The sequence below is a fragment of the Arvicanthis niloticus genome, chromosome 12, assembly GCF_011762505.2.
Source record: "Arvicanthis niloticus isolate mArvNil1 chromosome 12, mArvNil1.pat.X, whole genome shotgun sequence".
In the NCBI taxonomy this organism is placed as follows: Eukaryota; Metazoa; Chordata; class Mammalia; order Rodentia; family Muridae; genus Arvicanthis; species Arvicanthis niloticus.
Genome location: NC_047669.1, coordinates 20,542,904 through 20,563,711, shown reverse-complemented (window position 1 = coordinate 20,563,711; position 20,808 = coordinate 20,542,904). Strand labels below are relative to the sequence as shown.

At 45.4% G+C, this 20,808-nt stretch overlaps 1 protein-coding gene across 2 annotated transcripts in view; it reads right to left on the bottom strand.

Moving 5' to 3' along the window:
* Positions 1 to 20,808, bottom strand: part of Itgb5 (integrin subunit beta 5) — a 111,831-nt gene that overhangs the window by 32,383 nt on the left and 58,640 nt on the right. For both annotated transcript variants that reach the window (XM_034514919.2, XM_034514918.2), the window contains exons 6-9: positions 14,948 to 15,109; positions 13,713 to 13,808; positions 11,642 to 11,731; positions 4,714 to 4,848 (exon numbers count right to left, since the gene is read on the bottom strand). In XM_034514919.2, coding sequence (XP_034370810.1) covers positions 4,714 to 4,848; positions 11,642 to 11,731; positions 13,713 to 13,808; positions 14,948 to 15,109 — 483 coding nt within the window. The remainder of the gene's footprint in view (positions 1 to 4,713; positions 4,849 to 11,641; positions 11,732 to 13,712; positions 13,809 to 14,947; positions 15,110 to 20,808) is intronic.

Genomic DNA, 20,808 nt, shown 5'->3' with positions numbered 1-20,808 from the left:
GCACTGGATCCCAGGGAGCAGGAGTTATGGGCAGTTGGAAGCCACCCAACATAGGTGATAAGGACGGAACTTGGGTCCTCTACAAAAGCAATATACACCTTTAACCTTAGCCCAAATCTCTAGTCCCTTAAAATTCTTAATCTTCAGACCTCTGATGTCATTGAACCAGAATCAGACAGTCTAGAAAGACCTAATCTCACGATCTGTACGACCCTGGTGGACAGTAACACACCCAACCCAGAAAGACTGGCTCTGTGCAGATATCCATATCCAGACAACAAAACCCACACAGCTCTAGCCAGAGAGGCCATGTGACTGTGGCCCCGTGGACATTGGGACAATACAGGGACACAGAGAAGACAAAGGGCCAGCGGAGAGGCTTGCCTGAGGACCTGCTGTGATTTCCATAAGGCTATGGCCAGTGGATCCCAAAGACAGCCAAAGGCAACATTGGTGGTGAAAACACCGTCTTTGTTACTGTTTCAAATGTGCTAAAAATCACCCCGATACAACAGAGATTTCTCAATGCTGAGGAAAGTTTCCATTTAGGATTTTTTTTTTCCTGATTTCCAGACATTACATTTCCTAAGCTCTCCCAGCCAAATAAGAGCCGTACACAACTGAGTTGGAGCACAAATCTTAATGATTCCTCCCCAAGCCTCTGAAGTTCTTACTACACTGTACCTGGGGCCGACAGAGAATGCCTGGGCTGTGGCACTGTTAGTGATTTGGGTCCTGCTGTCTGCTGCCCACCAGCAGCAACGGGACCTGGGGCCAGTTTCTCAGGCTCCTCTTTGAGCCCCAGGTCCCGAGGCCACGCATTAACATGGAGAAATATAGTTAACTGCAAAGCTGCTGGAAGAGACAGAAACCAGGGGCTGGCTAGATGGCTCAATGGGTAAAAACGCTTGCTGTTCAGCTTGAGGACCTGAGTTCAATTTTTGGGACCCATACAGTGGAACAGAACCCACTCTTGCAAGTTGTCATATGACCCCCACACACAACACAGATAAAATAAGTAAATGTTAAAAAAAAAAAAAAAAAAAAAGCAAGAAAAGAAAGGAAGAAAGAAAGGAAGTTAGAAGTAAAGCCCCAACTGGGCATACTGTAAGTTCCTATATATATAGGTAGCTAACAAGGCTCCCTGTGACAGCGGGCTGTGATTAATAGGACTAATCTGGGTGAGCCTGGGCAGGCCACTCCAGTTCTAGAGTTTCGGGCTGTCCATCAGCAGTACACTGTTCTTGCTCTACTAATGTTTACAGCTATGTGAACTCAATGACAAGGACACAGAGGCACTGCTCTCTGGTGAAGGCTGGTCCATCACCACACTGTCTGGATCTCTGTCCTGTGAAATGCGTATGGTAGAAGGAATCATGGGTGCCAGGTGGTGTCGGGTGCGTGCTACAGAACAGGAAGTCTCAGCTCTGCGCTTTCATTTCATTAATTCTGTATTAGATTCCCTGTTCTGCCCCACGGGTAACAATGTCTTCCTCGCAGGAAACTAAGAGAGGAACAGAGAAATGTTGGCTGTCCAGTCTGTTTCTGGTCCATCATGGGGTGAAATGCATCTTCTCTGTATTCCATAAAGGATCCCAAATGTGAGACTCTTGCAATTTCCCGACATTTACTGAAGGCAGTGTGAGCAGACCTCAGATCCCTTCTGTCTCAAGGTAACATTTTCATAGTGACATCTGCTTGTCACTTTCACTCCACTACAAGCAATGTGACCCAAGAAGAGTGGTACCATTACCTCTGGGGTTCCAAAGATCTTCTACTAACACAGCCCCAGTGGACACGCCATATAAGATGCATAAGCTGTTTATACTACATTTCTCTATTGTGGTGGAGTAAGGGTCCTGTGGCATGGCACAATGCTCAGGTCACAAGACAATTTGCAGAGCGGGTTCTCTCCTTCCACAATGAGAAGAGACCCAGGTCCATCAGGCGTGGCAACAAGTGCTTTGACTCTCTGAGCCATCTTACCCACCCTTAGCATGCCATTTGGTTTTTCCTTTTTGTCTCACTCTGTAGCCCAGGTTAGCTCAGAAATCTCTCTGCACATGAGATTCTATCGTAAACAAACAAACAAAAATACTATCAGAGCACATTCCCTTTATCCTATTAATACTCTAAACTAAATAAGGTACTAATTATAATTAACTAATTAATCATAACCTAGTTTTAAAATCTATTTTTAAATCTTATCTTTCTTCCTGTTTTATAAGATAGGCTGTTTGCTCCAGCTCTGTGACCTTCCCGTAGTTGATAAACAGGCCTGCCAATGGCATATAAACACAGGCAGACAATATATGTCCAAGCCTCTGTCAAACCATCCCTTGTAGGAAGCATGTTCACAGATCTGCCAATGATGCCCAGTGCTACCTACCACACCACACATTCCACGAAGATAAGATCTGTAGAATCTGCTCACGTGTTCTTTTTCTATTTATGGCTGCCTACCTCCTGCCACTTCCAGAACTTCCTGTTCCGCTTAGTCCTTACATTTATTTGTTTCTTACTTTGGGCATGGGGTGCACACAGCACCGCCTGTGTGGAGTCTGAGGACAGCGAGTGGGAGCCAGTTCTTTCCTTCCACTATGTGGTTCCAGGGATCAAACTCAGGTCATCATCAGGCTTGGCAGCAAGCCTAAGCCATCTCACCAGCTGCAACTATCTTTTTAAACTCCACGACTTCAACAAGACCTCTGTCTTAAGTCATCTTGATTAAGAAATCACTACAGGGGCTGGAGAGATGGCTCAGTGGTTAAGAGCACTGACTGTTCTTTCAGAGGTGCTGAGTTCAATTCTCAGCAACCACATGGTGGCTCACAACCATCTGTAATGGGATCCAATGCCCTCTTTTGGTGTGTCTGAAGACAGCAAGAATGTATTGATATATATAAAATAAATCTTTTTTAAAAAAATCACTTCAAGTTTTATTGAAAGTCTCTTTCTGTCCCAGAAACAGTTGATACAATACACTGAAGGTAGGGAGTATCACCATTTCTATTGTGTCCACAGGAATTTAAGCACCAAAACTATCTTCTATTTGTACAAATTTAGTTTCAAGTGCATCACTTTGTTCTTTGAGCACCTTCTGAGTTAATTGTCATAGACGACTGTTTATGATGATTCTCCTGACAAACTGACCTTTTCAAGTTGGTAAAAGAGAAATGTATTTGGGGAAATCTGTGTGAGGGAACCATTGGCTTCTTAGTCATTAGGGTTCCCTACAGTCTCACCTTCCAGACTGGATTGGAACTGCCTCGTTTGGTGATAGGGTAGGATTGTGAAAAGGTGGGACCGGTTCCTTGTGTGGTGTTAAGTGGGTGAAGGAAAACAGGGAGGAAGAGAGAGGAGGGAGCATGTTCGGGCTAGACATAAGCCTCTCTTCCTGAGGCAGGGGAGTGCTGGGTTATTGCACCTTAGCTGGCAGTAGTGCCCAGAAGATACTCTGAAGCATGCAAGGAAGCTTTCCCTCACTCTATTTTCTAAGGAAAGGAATGTTCACCAAAGCTCACCGGAGGGGGCTGGAGAAATGGATGGCTCAGTTGCTAAAAGCATGCACTGCTCCTCCAGAGGACAAGAGTTCGACTCCCAGCACGCATGTCAGGTGGCTCACTACCCCCTATATCTCTAGCTCTGGGCCAGAGCCTCTGCAGGTACCCGCACTCATGTATATGTACTTAACATAATTAAAAATGATAAAACATGGGGCTGGAGAGATGGCTTAGCAGTCAAGAGCATTGGCTGCTCTTCCAGAGGACCCAGGTTCAATTCCCAACACCCACATGACAGCTGGAAACTGTAACTCCAGTTCCAGAGGAGCTGATATCCTCACACAGACATGCTATAGGCAAAACACCAATGCACATAAAAATAAGTAAATCTTTAAAAATAAATAAATAATGGAGGGGATGGAAGAAGACAGTGGTATTAATTAATAAAGTAATAATAAAACATGAATCCTAAAAATAAACAAACAAGCAAACAAACAAATAAATGAAAAAAATTTAAATGACACTGGGATGGTCTCTATAGTCTGTCTGCTTCTAACAGCAGACCTCCAGAAGGTGTGTGGACAATCCTCCAATCACCATCTATAGTCTGTTACCATGGACACAGTGGTGTCACTACTCATAAAAACTCCCCAGTACTTTCCTTTCCAGTCTTTTGTTTGGCATAACTGCTACATCTTTTAGAAGATAGGGTCCCCTATGAAGGTCAGACTAGTGTCAGAAACAATCTTCCTACCCTGACTTATCATGTGCCACCATGCCCCATTTATGCCTACACATCTTTACATCTTCCCCCTTACATACATCATTTACACTCATTATCTGACAGACATCTGTTCCCTCCATGGCTGTGGGAGACCCCTTAGTCTCATCCAATAAGATGAGATGCATGGAAGGTCCCCTGGATTCCTGTCAATATTCTTCCACCTGACTGGATCCCTGTCAAGCTAAAACAATAATGGCTAAAGCACCAAGTGTCACTGGGGAAGGGGGAGGGGTCTATGGGCTGGAATCCATAACCGATCCTGCTAAGACTTTGCATACAAAATGCACAGCAGCGTTTGAAGGATACTGGACTAGAAGGCAGAGCACAAGCTCCTAGAGGACTCTAGGGAGCTATAAAATTTGTCAAATTCGGAGAATAATTACCCAAGTGAACAGGAACTCTTATAAACTAGGAGTGAACACTTACCGTGTCCCCGATCTTCAGACCCTCACACTTCCTCTGACCAGGGTAGGATACGCCATCTTGGCAGGTAGCAGTAAAGAAGAGATTAAGGTCTTCTGGCTGATCCCACACTGACAGTTCCACTTTAGCCCGGATGCTCTGAACAAAGAGAGAAAATAAAGCCCACAGTACTTAGAAACAGCCACAGTGAGGTGTTCTCCATGGTTTCTTCTAACCTCCGGAGCCTTCAAGCCAAGTTAGAGACAGGAGGCTTCTCACACACCATCTTGGTAGACCTAGCTTGGGCCTCCCTCTGTGAGCTTGAAATGGTTTGTAATGGTCTATGTGCAAAATGATATATCTTCCTCAAAAGACTTTTGCTGTCTCCAGCTCACCTCTTCAGAGCCACCTCTCAACCCCGTCGTCAGTTTCAGGCACATAATTACTGAAATCTAGCTGTGTAGTTTCCAGGCTTTGGGTTTATCCATCCATGTACACACAGGCACAGGGGCACACGGGCACTCAGGACAGCAGCCCTTTGCCCAACGTCTCTTCTCCTGCCTTCTCTCCAGGCTAGCTCCTTACTATTCTGCAAAGATAGTTCATCCAGGTTCCAACTGGCCTTTCTTCATGCTCAAATCCACCCCTTACTAGAGGAGGTTATCCCATGAGTCTAAAACTACATTATCCAAGACTCTTCTCTGGGGTCTAGCTGCTCAAGACACTGACACAAAAACTAAGGAAAAATGATATGTCAACACAGAAAAAAAAAGGAGAGAAAGAAAGAAAGACAGACAGACAGACAGACAGACAGACAGACAGAAAGCAGCATGTGGGAGAAGCTAAGGTCTAAGCTGATACAGGCTTTTAGAAAACCAATAAGTAATGTATTCTAAAACTCAGGCTGATCTTAGTCCGAGTTTCCTCTGAGGATTATATACAACTGAAGGTGCAGGTTACCAAGAGGCAGGGACAAGAATGTCTACAGCAAGTTAAGAGCAAGAATCTGGAAGCTAACCAAAGGCCTGCCAATAGTACAATAGATTTAAGCAAACCACAGAATATCCAGCTAGCAGAACACCTAAAATAGCAACAATGTATCAAACACAAGCATGTAAAGTGACCATGAAGAGTATAACATTGCTCAAAGCCAGACACACTGTATTTATTTATTCTCTAATAAAGATATTCTGGTCCCATGAGATCATGAGAGCTATAAAGTTCCCATATCACTTAGTGGTGTTAATCTACCCTTCTATATATTCAGGTATACAATGGCCACCACTGTTACAACTGCCTGCAGTATTCAGTATAGTACCAGACTCAGAGGGTTGTAGCCTAGGAGAGAAAGGCAACAGCAGATAGCCGAGACATGTAGTACATTACACCATCTAGGTTAACATGCCATATACTCTTTGTCTGCACAATGCTAAAACTCCCTGATGATGTGTCTCTCAGTGTGCATCCTTGCTACTAAGCGAGAAGCCATCATGTGTGAAATTCAGTAACAGGCAGAACTAATGGTTGCCCTTGGGGGATAGCGAGAGAAGGAGGCCTACAAGGGACTTGCCTGTGCTGACAATGTTCTTCTGTGCCTGTGTTTTCTTTATGTATTTTTGTTTCTGAGACAGGGTCTTGTTTTGTAGTCTAGGCTGACCCTGAACTCTAATCCTTTTGTCTCAGGCTTCTGAGCTGAAATTACAAGCAACAAGCCCAGTCATGATCTGCTTTTTACCTGGGTGTTAAATACTCAGGCATGCTTAGTTTATACAAGGTTTACGGAATCCTTTATATGCCTCTTGGTTTTTAGAATCTACCCTTAATGAGTAGAGAACATACTATTGTTGTTTTGCTAAATAAATGGTCATGCATCAATACTGCCTTATCCACAAATAAGGTCTGTGCTCAACCTGGGTCAAGAAGCTTCTGCAGGGGGCAGGAGATGACGCAGAGACCCATGACTGTTCAGAGTGTGGCAAATTAGCGACAGTTAGTTCTTAGCCCTGAGTGGGATATCTGTATTACCTTTCCACACCCTCAAGGCTCAGGGAATGTGACAGACAAGGGAGCAGAAAGAATGTAAGGGATGGGGAAGAAGATGGTGACAAAGTGTTGTCTTTTGAATGTGACGTGGCCAGCACACTCATGAACTTGAGGCAACTGTGGTTATCTGCACAAAATCTGTACAAGTTCCAGCAAATCGTAACGCAACTCTGCCATAAATGGAGGAGGGGTTCAGGAGACCTAACCCTGAGGAGCTAGCTATTCTGCCCTTTAAAAAAAAATCTATAAAAAGCCAGGCAGTGGTGGTGCACACCTTTAATCCAAGCACTAAGGAGGCAGAGGGGCAGAGGGGGCAGAGGGGGCAGGGGGCAGAGGGGCAGAGGGGCAGAGGGGCAGAGGGGCAGAGGGGCAGAGGGGCAGAGGGGCAGAGGGGCAGAGGGGCAGAGGGGCAGGAGGCAGGAGGCAGGAGGCAGAGGCAGGGGGAATCTCTGAGTACAAGGCCAGCCTGGCTTACTGATTGATTTCTAGGACAGCCAGGGCTACACAGAGAAACCTTGTCTCAGAATAAAAAACCCTCTAAGTAATAGCCAAGTGTGATACCACACACCTTTAATCCCAGCATTTAGGAGACACAGGTAGGTGGGTCTCCATAGCAAGTTCTAGACCAGCCATGGCTACTTAATAAAATGCTGTCTCAAAAGTCCCTATAAAAGATAAAGCTTTAGGAGCTGAGACCAAATGAAGTAACTCTGACTATTTAGAAATCATATTTTATCAAGCATTTAAAAAAAAATCTGCTTATAACACGGACAGCAGGGTTTACAGACAGCAGGGCTTACTCTGAGAGACACTGAGCCAAGCCGCCTCATAAACAAGATGGCAAAGTACCAGCAGCTTTTATAGATTTCCCACTCCCTCCTCTAGCCCCCCAACTCTGGCATGTGGTGCTAAGCTTGAATACATGAAATATGCAGTTTTCTCAACAAATTCACAGCTTGCAGAAAATACTTCACAAAAACTGGTCTCTCTGCAACAAACTGTGGAAGTGCTTCTACGACTCTAAAAATACTAACCCTCTGACAACCACTTCCTCTTCAGAGTGCCATCTGTAATTGGCCAAAGGTCACAAAAGTGCTACTCAACACACACTACACTCTTCTACTGAATGTAATTAGTTATTTACAGATCTGCCTTGTTAGTGCACCACGAACCTAAGGACCACATATATGCCTTCTCTCTCCAGGAAGTAGCACCAAGTCTTGTTGAATGAATACAGGGACAAAAGTATAATTTTGTTATTGTTTGAATAACAGTTATGCTCAAGGGATTGGGCAGATGAAGATGAAATCATTGAAGAAAGCTAACAGGGACTGGAGGAACAGCCGTGCTTAAGAATCCTGGCTGCTCTTCAAGATGACTCAAACTGGTCCCCAGCACCCACATTGGGCAATTCGAAACTGCTGGTAACTCCAACTCCAGGGAATCTAATCCTTCCTCTGGCCTCCAAGGGAACTGACACATGCATTCACATTTAGACACCCATATACAGAGGAAATGCATACACATACATATGCACATACATTTGTATATATAAAAATGTATGGAAAGGGGTCGAGGAAGATAGCTCGGTGGTTAAGAGCACTAGCTGCTTTCCTATAATGTCAGATCCAAAGATACTCAGGACAAATGACTATCTGTGGTACCTAGTAACCTGCCAAATATGTTAATTTGATATCAGAAGCTGGCTTCCAGGCTTCCTAGGTGTCACGAAACCCTGCGGCTTTTCTCAGTTCTTCTCACCACCCCCACCCTAAACTTCTCTGGCTTCTCATTCCCATATAGCCCTGGCATTTCAGCCATGTGCTCTGTTTTGGCTTCTCTCTCACCTTCCTTTCTTGACCCTACCTCTTGCCCCACCCCTGCCCCCTCAAAGGCCCAGTTTAACTCACACCTTTCTCTCCCTGCTCTGGACTCTTCCAGGTGCCTCTGGCTGTATTCTCCCTCGTATCTACAATGAAATCCTCCCCGTCAACCATGCCTTGGAGTACACGCCACCAGCTGATATATCTGGTGCTGAAATCCTTAGTTTATACACAGAGGACCTGAGTTTGGTTCCCAGCACCCACAAAACAGCTCACGACCATCTTCAATTCCAGTTTCAGGGGATCTGATGCCCCCTCCTATTCTCCAAGGGTACCAGACAAACACGCAGTGCACTGACATACAAGTAGGCAAACACACCATACACACACACACACACACACACACACACACACCAACAAATTAAATTTTTTTGTTGTTGTTGTTTGTTTTTTTCGAGACAGGGTTTCTCTGTGTAGTCCTGGCTATCCTGGACTCACTCTGTAGACCAGGCTGGCCTTGAACTCAGAAATCCACCTGCCTCTGCCTCCTAAGTGCTGGGATTAAAGGCATGCGCCACCACTGCCCGGCTTACATTAAAATTTAAAAATCTTTAAAATAAGAAAAGGAGCTTGGCCTGGAGAGATGGCTCAGTGGTTAAGAGCACTGACTGTTCTTCCAGAGATCCTGAGTTCAATTCCCAGCAACCACATGGTGGCTCACAACCATCTGTAATGGGATCTGATGCCCTCTTCTAGTCTGTCTAAAGAGAGTGACAGTATACTCACATACATGGAAAAAAAAAAAACAAAAACAAAAACAAAAACAAAAACAAAAAAAAAAAAAAAAGAAAGAAAGAAAGAAAAGAAGAAGAAAGATACTCTATGTTTTACGTGGACCATAGACCCCCTAGCTGTGTTCTGGCTAGCTGATTCCCTTGTGCTTGCCACAGAGTGTCTGGGATTAGAATTTCCTCTACTGTTTCAGATGGCAGAAATTATGAAGATTTAGCTCAGACTTCATTTATGGTACCAATAGCTGAGCCCAAAGGCTCCGATGCTGAGGCAGGTCTCCAGAGCTCATGCTGATCCCATACCCACAGGTTCCTTTCCTCAGAATCCACTGGCTTTGGAAAAGTATGAATCACCAGGTCACCCCACCTCACAGCTACGAGGTTCTGCCTCCCTTGAAACACCACATGCTCCTGCAGGGCAGAGCCGTGCTTGTCCATTGTGCTTCCATGTGTCATACAATATTGGCCACATTTAGTCCCTTAAAATGTATTTGTTGACAAAAGAGAATGAAGTGCAAGACACATCAGAGGTTCGAAGGCACGAGAATCAGTTCTTATGCACGAGGACACTCATGTGCAATGCGTGAACTTACTCAATTGCAACCAGCTCTGTCCCTGAAGATGGTTTCTTACTCCCATCCTAGAAATGTCAAGAATGCCAGCCCCCTAAGAGCTATTCTATTACAGACCCGGTGTCACGTTAGGTCACATCTGCAATTGCTTTCTGTAGGCCCAGCTGTGGGGGGAGGGGAGCGGTTGGAGCAGACTTTATGGCAACAACCAAAAGAGAAACATGTGCTCTGCTAGAGCAGAACCCACCGCGGGCTCTGATGTCACCCTCCACTGCTACTCTAGTGGTCTGCAGCCCGTCCTGCCCTCTCCCACTTTAATGAGAGGCCCCTGGGCTTTTTGTCTTAAGCATCTCTCTTCAGAAGCATGGAATAATGTTTCTGTACCCGGACTCAGGGTCGATCCCTGTAAGAGCATCTTCCCTCTGCAGTACTCTGTGTGAGACTCCATGCTGCCAAACACCCTTGGGCAGAGAGTGAGTTTGGCACAGCTAAAAAAGGATATAAACCTAAGAGCTGACAATTCTGCATTATGAAAGACACATACAAATCAGACAGAGCCAAAGACCACAACCACTTCATCTGTAACATAGGCTCTGACCAGAATCTTCCAGTATCCACCCCCACAGATCCACTGCTAGCATCCAGGAGGTGCAAAATCAAGACCTGCATGTAATCATGGTTGTGTGACTCATGAAATCCACCACAAATCAAGGCAACGATGAAAATGTCAACCAACACCAGCAGGCACAGCCCATGTGCTCTGGTGCCCGTGGAGGCTAAGAAGAAAGTGTTGGATCCTTTGGAACTGTATTAGAGAGGGTTGTAAGCCTCCATGTAGACGCTGGGAATCGAAGAGCAGCCTGCCTGTGTGTATGGCTTAGAAGTATTTGTCCAATTTGTGGCATTTTCCTTCATCCTAATTTGTTGTGTGTATATTTAATATTGTTTTTTAATGAAAATCTGGGAACCTGGGGAGCAAGCAGCAAGGAGCAAGGAGAGGAGTGGGGTACCCCCTTAGAAGTTGGGGGTGGCAGAAATGATCTTTTTAGGCTGCATTAGAAACTGGAGCGAATCCTGTTTCCCTGAGCAACTGCAGGTCTCTGCTATTGCTCCAGGAATCCCTAAATTAGACTGGGAAAACGTGTTGGATAGCTCAGGGGTCTGCAGGGTGGAGCTGGCTGAGCACGGAACTGTTGAGAGACAGCTACTCCGGAAGAAGTCCTCACCCCACCTCACAGAACTCAGAGGAGGCCACTCCTAAGCTCTGCCGTCTCCAAAAGCCTTGAACTCACAGTGAGTTCCAGGACAGCAGGGTTAGAGAGAGCCTGTCTCAAGGGTTGGGGGTGGAAGGAGCAACCCAGATAGAAAAGAAGGCTATAGTGTAGAGAAAGAGAAGAGAAAATTCTGGCTTTAGCAGGAATTCACAGGAGAAACGAGGTAAGCTATCACTTGTGAAGAGCCCAAACTGCAACAGTTGATGAGAGGGGATGAGAGGCAACCAGCCAGAAATTCTCCCTGATGCCCAACTCTCAGTCTACAGGACACAGAGACATGGAGAAACTGAGCAGGGGACTTGGCCATACCTCAAACGCTAGGGGTCCCTAATAAAAAGGTTGCAGGTAGAGCTAAGTCTCCACGCAAACCTCTATCAGCTCCAGGCAGCAGTGTTTCAGAAGGGGCGGGATAGTGGTGGGGAGTCAGGGGGTCAGAGCCAATGACTTACACTGTACGCATTGATAATCAGTTGAATAATATTTTTGGAATCTCCATGCAAAATCTCCACAGTGGTTCCAGGGATCAGGGCTGTAAAATTCTTGAAAAACACAAAACAACAACAACAAAAAAGTAAGACTGTTTTGCCTTCTGAGAGGGTTAATTTTATATCAACTTGACATATGTTAGAGTCACCTCAATTGAGAAAATGCCTCCATAAGATTGGACTGTACGCAACCTGTAGAGCATTAATTAGTGATTAATGGAGAGAGACCAGCCCACTGTGGGTGGAGCCATCCCTGGCTAGTAGTCCTGGGTTCCATAAGAAAACAGGCTGAGCAAACCATGAGGAGCAAGCCAGTAAGCAGCACCCCTCCATGGCCTCTGCATCAGCTCCTGCCTCCAGGTTCCTGCCCTGTTTGAGTTCCCACCCTGACTTCCTTTAGTGATGAACAGCCATGTGGAAGTGTAAGCCAAATAAACCCTTTCCTCCCCAAATCACTTTTGGTCATGGTGTTTCATCTCAGCAATAGCAACCCTCACTAAGACACCTTCCATCCTGTCAGAGTCAAGAGTGTACTGTGGATAAGGAGCAGTTCTATGCTCTGCTGCTCTTCCAGACACATGCTGGAGAAGGTGCCATGGGAGAGGCAAAAAAAAAAAAAAAAAAAAAAAAAAAGAAATAAAAAAAAAAAAAAAAAAAAAAAAAAAAAAAAAAATAAAAGTGGTGTGAGAAGTACACTCAGGGGGCTGTGGAAGGGAGTGCATGGCTGACAGCAAGTGACCATCCACCCTCTAAGGACACGATCCTCTCACCATCACTCCTGGTAATTCACAGTCTCATTTCCAGATGACTCAGCATGTTCTACAGGAGCGCAGAGGATTGCTCCCCCAAGCATCTGAGGACAGCCGGCTTTCTCGGTATGGAGCTAACATACAAAGGGTGTCATTCTAAAGACCTTTTGATACCTGTATGTAAGGCCCTGGGACAAAGCCCTTTGCTCCTGAGAGTGGCTCTGAGAACAGGACAGAGTCCCTGTCACTCTCAGGCTGTACAGGTCTCCCCATTCTGAGGAAGGAGGCTGAAGCCAAGGAGGAAACAAAGCCCAATACGGCTTCTGCACTTAATCCTTCTAGGAATGTGGTTTGTAATGGACAAACTTCAACCAACAATCTTGCACCAAACAAAAAGTAAGTGTCTTTCCATTTTATCATCTAAAATAGACTCAGGCTCAGAGAGGATTCATGACTCAGGAAGACACTGTGAAATTTTCATAACTCGTAAAGCAGGGGCCTTTGAGACACGATCAGACAAAAGTTCTTTGGAGGCTAATTAAGGGATTCCTGGCAGCATCCCCTATATGCTCACAATGTTTAGACAGCATCAGGGGTGAGCTGGGTTTGTGCTTAGCTCACACGAGCTCTTCCACAGCCAAAGAGGTTGAGTGTATGTGTCTGTGTGTGCACATGTGAGAGCATCACATAAAGGCCGGAGATTAGATTGAATGTCTTCCTCTTACTCTCCAAGGAGCTTGTGAGTGCCACTTGCAACTCACTGTGATTGTCACGATGGTGGCCCAAAGGACAATCTAGGAAAAGACTTGTTGGATGGAACAAGCCCTTCACTCTCTTCACTCAGTCACTGACTGATTTTTGGGAGACCTACCGTGCTGGACCACTCCTTGTCTCCCACCCTTCGCAGGGAGGCAGACAGCTGTAAGACTGAGTTAGTTGTGTATAGCAGTAGCCAACAACAGGCTGCCCAACGCCTCAGTTTTCTTTGGACAGAATTATTTCATGTTTTCCTTCTCGACTGGGCCCCTATGTCTCCATCCATCTTCTGAAAATGACGATTCATAATATTTTTGAGGTATTTCTCTAAATTAAGTTAAATAACATAGTTCAAAACTTCCGGTGAGGATGTTCATGACCACATGAACACTCGAGAGTTTCCTTATTACTTCGGAGCCGTGCTCCGTTGACCCCGCCCACTCCCACTCTAATCTCCAACTTGCTTTAGGTCAGAGTGAGTGGAGATAAGGCCACCACTACCCCCCCCACACACACACACACAGGAGTACCTTGTAGAGCATATAGTGGTTCTTCGTCACTGCAAAGATGAGGTTGATATTGTTCTCTGCCAGCTTCTCCCCAAGCAAGGCAAGCGAAGGATAGTCCTAAGGCCAAGGCAAAAGTCAAGAGTGTGACTGTTCCAACCAGCTGCAACACTGATATGTGATCTGCAGACGTGCAGAACCTGGAAACATCTTTCTCTTGGTTGCTTGTCAACCAAGGGTCCAATAACCAAGTCTATTGGCAGCTCCTGAACTAAGAGGCTATAGGAAGTGATAATCAATGGAAAGGCCTGTCCTAGCATCTCTAGGTATGATCTGTATCCCTCTCCATCCTTTCAGGTGGAATGGAGATAGTTGTGGCTCCAGGAAGAACAGCCCCACCTTCTACCATCTGCCACCAACACCTATTAGCTAGTATCCCTTCCCTATGCCTGTTCCTTGCCCTGTATTCCTTTTCCTGTGCCCAGCAGTCAGGTAACCAATGTCTGCAGGTCCCACTCATGGCTCACAACAAGCAAAGGAGGCCACTGCTCTCTGGAATCAGGCTGTGATGGGGGAAGTGGATAGCCAAGTGAGAAAGGAAAGACAGGAGGCAATTTAACAGTGGTTGGTACTGAGATTACAGGGATGGCTGCTGGACATATAGTTAGAAGTTCTTTCTTGAGACTCTATTACTCCTGGATAATCTGGAAAGCTAGATGATCACCCCCTGAAGCTGGAGAAAATGGGCTTGTCCTGCAAAGAAAACTGGAACGAACTCCTCTCTAGCTTGATATTAAAATAGATTTGGGGAAGAAGAAGGTATACATTTCTTGAAAAGCCTGCATAAATAATGTGGCAGGATCTTGGTACTTGCTAGGCTGGGTAGCCTCTAACTCTATCTCAGTTGTGACCCCTTCAGGAAAGCAGGCTCCATGCTGCTCAGATCACCTCTCCACTGGAAACACTTGGCTCCCAGGTCACCCCTTCCTCCAATGGGATAGCTCCCTTAGGGCGTGAGATTTTACAGTGGTGTGGAGATGAACCAGCTACAGAAATCCCTAACAAGAATTAGTTAGCAAGGAGGTTCTAAAACTTAGCGAGAGAAGACAAAATAATGAATAAAACCGGATCCTTAGAATGGAGCAGAACATCAGCAAGTACAAGGCCAAGGAAGTTTTCCGGGAACGGGTGGGCGTGGTTACAGGGAACGGGTGGGCGTGGTTACAGGGAAAGATTAGGGGAGCCCTCCCAGAACTCACCATCTGGTTGGATGCAGTGTATTCATTGGCTTCATTCAGGTGACACTGGCCATCGTGTGGCTGGACCAGGCCACCCAGTTTTCCATCTAGTGCGATGTGGGGCACGTCATCCGTTGTGAATACCAGCAAATGCAGTGCATCTTTTCGCCATCCGATCTTCTCCTGAAAGATAGGAGAAGGGGGAAGGGGGGTGGGGGAAGAATGAAAGTGGTATGGCCTTCCTGTACAAACCTGCCCAGGGCATCATATAAGACCCCTGTTGTCTGCAGGGCTCCAAATCTGAGTCAGAGGTGTGTCCTTCCCACAGCAGTGTGGCCTCTCACCTAAACCAAGCCACAGTGGCACAGATGAGAAGCTCTGCCCACACAGGCCCATGTGCCTAGACACCCACTGGCATCATCCTCTTCCTTGGGTCTCCTCTGGCTTCATCCAAGGGCTACATCTCTGGAAGATTCCCTTTCAGGCTCCAGAACAAGCCTGTGCCCGCCCCAACGCCTTTATCACACCACTGGCTAAGACCATACAAGATGATGGTTAAACACTTGAGGCCCTGTTAGACAGGAACCATCCAGTGAAGCATCCAAATGTCCCTGGCTCTCCCATTTGAATGGCGCTCCCTTTTGAGGATCTGGTAAGAACTGCCACCTCTCCCAGTAGGTGTGGATTCTCCAATCCTTACCAAAATCACTTCAGTGTCAAAAGTACAGCAGATGAGTTCTCTCTCCCTTACTGTTTCACTGCAGGGGACTCGTTTCACCTCACAGGATTATCCAGACTGAGGCTAAGCTAAGTACAGTGCATGACAGGGGGAGCTCTGGACTGCTCACATCCAGCCACTATAACCACAGCATTACCCAGAAACGTTCAGCAATTATCATCTGGGCCCGGAATGTGTGGCCACTCTTTTACCGCTGGTGAGAGGGCATCCTGAAATATGCTGGTGACTATAGAGAGGCTTAGACATTGCCAAGGGCTAGCTACACACGTTAGATATAAAACTCGCGGAGGCGGGGTTCATACATCATAAAGGCTAGAAGTTATTGTTCTCTCAATGGCAGATGAGGAGCTAAGGTACCACCCTCTCTCTCTCACCAACTGAACAGCTACGATGCTGTCTCACTCCCTTCAATAACGGCGTGGGTACAGAGACATCTCATAAAGTCAAAAGCGGAGGTGGGGGTGGGGAACTCAACAAAACGCCAGAGAAGACAGAAGGCCTGCTGTGGGCGGGAGCGCTCCCCTAAGAGGAGTCAGTTTTGTAGTCATGTAACTTTTGTCCAATAAGCAGCTGCTCCTCTGCGGTGGTGCGCCAGATCCCTTGGAAGGTCGCATATCTACCAAAGGCTTATTCCAGCTTTTAAAGATACTCAGTTTAAATAAAAACAGCAGCTTCAACATACCGTGACGGTGTTAATGAGGCAAATACAATATTAATGGAATCCAGGGAGGGGAGGAGGAGGAGGAAGAGAAGGGGAGGAGGAGAGAGAGAATGTAAGAGGAGGGAGGAGGAGGAGGATGACAGAAGGATGACTATGATGCGGAGGAGGAGGGGAGGAGGAGGGAGAGGAGGAAGAGAAGGAACATAAGAGATGTGTAGACTCAGGTTTTTCCACCTGCACCCCTGTTCTGGAAATAACAACCCTGAGACTTTTTTATAAATAAATGCCATAAGCTTTGGCTGGTTCCTCATAACTTAATTATCCTGTTTAAACTAGTCTAAGTCTGCATAAGGCTAGTTACCTCTCCTCAGTTTCATGCGTTCGTTCTTCTCCCTCAAAGTCCAGGGAGAATCTTCCTGCCTCTGACTCTTTCCCAGAATCCTCTCTTTCTCTCTGCCGGATGTCTCATCTTCTATTTCCTGCCTTTTGCTAATAGGCTTTTTATTGAGAGGTGATGCTTCCACACAGTGCACAGATGATCCTCTCCAAGAATGAGGAGAAGGAGGAGGCTGGGAATGTAGAGGAGGAAGAGAGCTGAGGTGGAGAAAGGCCTTCTCTGGAAGGATGAGGAGAACACACTTTGAGGAAACAGAAGAAACAGGGAGGGAGGAAGCAGAAAAGGAAGCTTTGGCAGAAAGACAGGAAAGGAACATAGCAAAGAAGTCCCCACATCTGGGAGCTGGTGCTCCCTCACAGCTACACCAGGACAAGCTGGTCATGGGACAGGAGCTGGGATAAGAAGAGGCCATAGAAAAGCTGCCAGGATTCTGGTAGGTTCTGATTTTTGCTCTGTTGTTTCTCACCTTCTGAATGTCTATGTACATGCTTATAGAGAGTGAATGCCACACTACATAAATTATCCCCCAGTCAGCCAGACTTTAAAAAAAAAAACCTACAACTTTAAGTAGTTATCTGTCAACTCAGTGATTCTATTTCAGGGGACTCCAGCCACAAGAGTGCCATGAAATTATGCATGACCACACTTTATCAGTAGTAAAACAAGACGGAAAGACATGGCTCTCCTCGTGTATGGGTACGGGGAAGTAAGCTGATGTTCATAAAAAGACGAAATTATGCACAACCAATTATCCACAGTGGAAACAATGAAGCAGGTATTTGTAGTACGATTATAAGCCATGTAAAAACAGAGTTCTATTTTAAAATAACATGAGATGATTGAGATAAAGTATGGCATAATGTGTCTGGAGTTAGATTATGGGTGATCACTGCTTTTTCCTATTATTTTTCAAACTATAAGCAGTGCTTCCGCAACACTGGACTTCTGAATGCTGTTAATTGCTTTCTCTGGGCTCCGTTTTTTCTTTGACAGTTTCTCTGTAGCCTCGTGGAGACAGAATCAGATAGGGGCTTAGATTAGCAAGAAGCCAGACAACATGGAACTTGAGTGTTTTAAGATGGAGTTCTCCTACTGTTTCTAACTCCCTGTGTAACCCTGACCAATTTATGTGTCACCTCGAAAGCTTTTCCCCCTTATCTGTATAACACCCTTATCTGTATAACAGACATAAAAATACTTCACTTTTATTGAGCACATCCACAATTCTATTAACCCCTCCCCACTTGGACCAATCTCTGTGAAGTAGGCTGGACACTGCCATCTCATAGCTGAGCAAACTGGCGCTCAGAGAGTAAACTGACCAGTCCACTCTACTATCAAGGCAGATTGAACAGCCTGTGTTTTTCATGCACAAAGTTAAATCTCAAAATCAGACAGGGAGAGGAAACTCTGTGTGCACAGCAAAGGTGATAACTCAGAAAAAAAAAAGAAAAAAAAAAAAAAAAACCAGTACAACACTGTGTCTAACCTGTGACTGCCAGGTCTAAAACTCAAATACACTCGGAAAGGAAGGGAGCGTCTATAGCAGACGCTGCCCCCACAGAATGAGAGTAACTGTATTTCCTACTAACTGGGCTCATGACCAGTAAGTGGTGTCAATGGCCTTGACCCAGACGAATTATCTACCCAGGCTTTCTGCTTGGAGATGTCACATGGTGACTCCAGAGTATTTATATTCAAAATAAACTGTCCGCTGTCTGATTGCTTATAGGGTTGTTTGGAAGATTTCAGTTCGGTATTCCAAATTTAGGACAAAGGACAACACTAGGCAATGGGGATCTTCTTCCTGTTCTTCCTCCTCCTCTTCTTCCTTATCCTCTTCTTCTTCTTCTTCCTCTCCTCCAGGACTCACTTTATAGACCAGGTTAGCTTCAAACTCACAGAGATCTGCCTGCTTCTTTCTCCTGAGTGCTAGGATTAAAGGCATGCGCCATCATGCCCGGCTCATTTTTCATGTTGAAGGAAGTTGCTGAACTATATGATACAGACCATCCATGGGAGCCGTAATTCAGTATCTTTGGAAAAGATGAATCTAAGTTCAAGTCTTCGCTTTGTTCTAACCGTGGAGCCCAATGAAAGCCCCTCATTTCTTTCAGCCTTTGGAAAATGGAACTGAGGCTGACAGGATTGGTGCTGGGTCTTTATACACAGTATATCTGAAAAGTACTTGGCACATAAAGGAAACTATAACAGGACTCTAAATTACTATTCAAGGGCCAGGATTAACCAGTTTACCTTTCTCCTCTTTTTACTGCTTGGTAGTCAGGCCACACAACTGTTATAGGAACTATGAATTACTCCATAGATGCATAGGTGTTAAAATGGACGAAGTTAAGTTGAACATGTGGCACACACCTGTAGCAGGATATTTTTCTGCTACATTGTATTTGCAGTGGAGCTCGGTGATTGGGCAGTAGAAGAGGTAGGCAGAGTGAGGAGTTGGAAAGAAAAGGAGGGGGAGGAGAAAGAGAAAGGGAGAGCTAGCAACCATGGAGGAAGACGGAACCATGAGTCGGAAAGCAGTCCTGGGTAACAATTTATATCTAAAGGTTAGATATTGGGTAACAATTCTAATTATGTGGGCATCTTGTTAATTGAGCATTTCCAAATATGTAAATCCATTGGATAATCTTTAAGTTTTAAGAGTCTTCATTCTACTGGGTACCGTGAGCATGGCAGATATTATATGGGGCTCAGCCAAGCTTTGTGGAGGCAGCATGGTGGATTGGCAGAGCCAGCTGCCATGCTGGCATCTCAAGGGTCTAGCTGTAGCACCCCGGCTTTTAGTGCAGGAACATGGCGGGCGGCCCAGAGAGCTAACAGAGCCAGACCGCACCTCAGATATTCTAAATACCAACCATTACACTTGTATTCCTAGCATTTAGGATGCTGAGACAAGCTCATGAACTTGAAGTCAGCCTGGACTACACTGTGAGACTCTGGATAGCAATTTAAATGAGAAACAGTGCCAGAGACTCAGGTATTTGAATGTTGGGTCCCTGTTTGGTGATACTGTTTGGAGAGGTTCTAGAACTTTTAGGAAGTGCGGGCTTTTAGAGGAAGTACATTACTGGGGAGTGTTTAAAGCTTCTCCCAGCTGCCTATGTGACAAGATGTGAACAGCCAGCTTCCTGTTTCAGCCGACTACTGCCGCGCCTCCAAAACGGAACTCTCTTTCTGGAACTGTAAGGCCAAATAAAACTCTTTCTACCTTAAGCTCTTTCGGTCATAGTGTTTTATCACAGCAACAGAAAAGCAACCAATACATCTGGTCTCAAAAGAAACGAAGACCACAAATGCTGATGAGAATGTGTAGGACCCAGACTACCACAACACTGCTGCAGAATTATAACATGACACCAATACCCTGGAGAAGCACTGGCAATTTCTTAACAAGTTCAACACTGATGGTAAGACCCACTAACTAACCCACTCCAGGTATCAATCCAAAGAAACAGAAGCATATGTCCATTAAACAGAACAAGAACACTGGCATTCATAACGATTCCTAACGACAGACAAAAACTGAAAATGACCTAAGTTCATAGCAGCTGAATGGCCAAGTAAATGGCTTGACAACTATGAAACAGAGTATCGCTAAGCCACAAAGGGAATGAGTAAATACATATACCTTCAAAAAGGAATCTCAGAATAACTGTGCAGGGTCAAACAGGCCAGCCAAAATAAATAAATAAGTAAATAAGTAAATGTACTGTGTATATAAAATTTTTGCAAGTAGATCTTATGTGAGGTGACAGCCAACGTGTGGTTGCCTGGGGGAAATGCAGGAAGGAGAAATGATGGGCCCACACTTCCTCCCAAGTAGCTTCGTTGACTGGGGTGGGGAACTTGCATGCCTGCCGAGCACCTCCGTGGAGGTCAAAGGAAAATTTGTGACAGTTGGTTCTCTCCTTCCACCAAGTGAGACCTAGGGATGGAACTCAGGTTGTCAGGCTTGTATGAGACTGTTTCAAAAACCAAAAGAAAAAGTAAAAAGAAAAAGTGTGCCAACCTATACACTTTCGATGTGTGGCTTAAACATATAGTTAATTATGTTAACTATA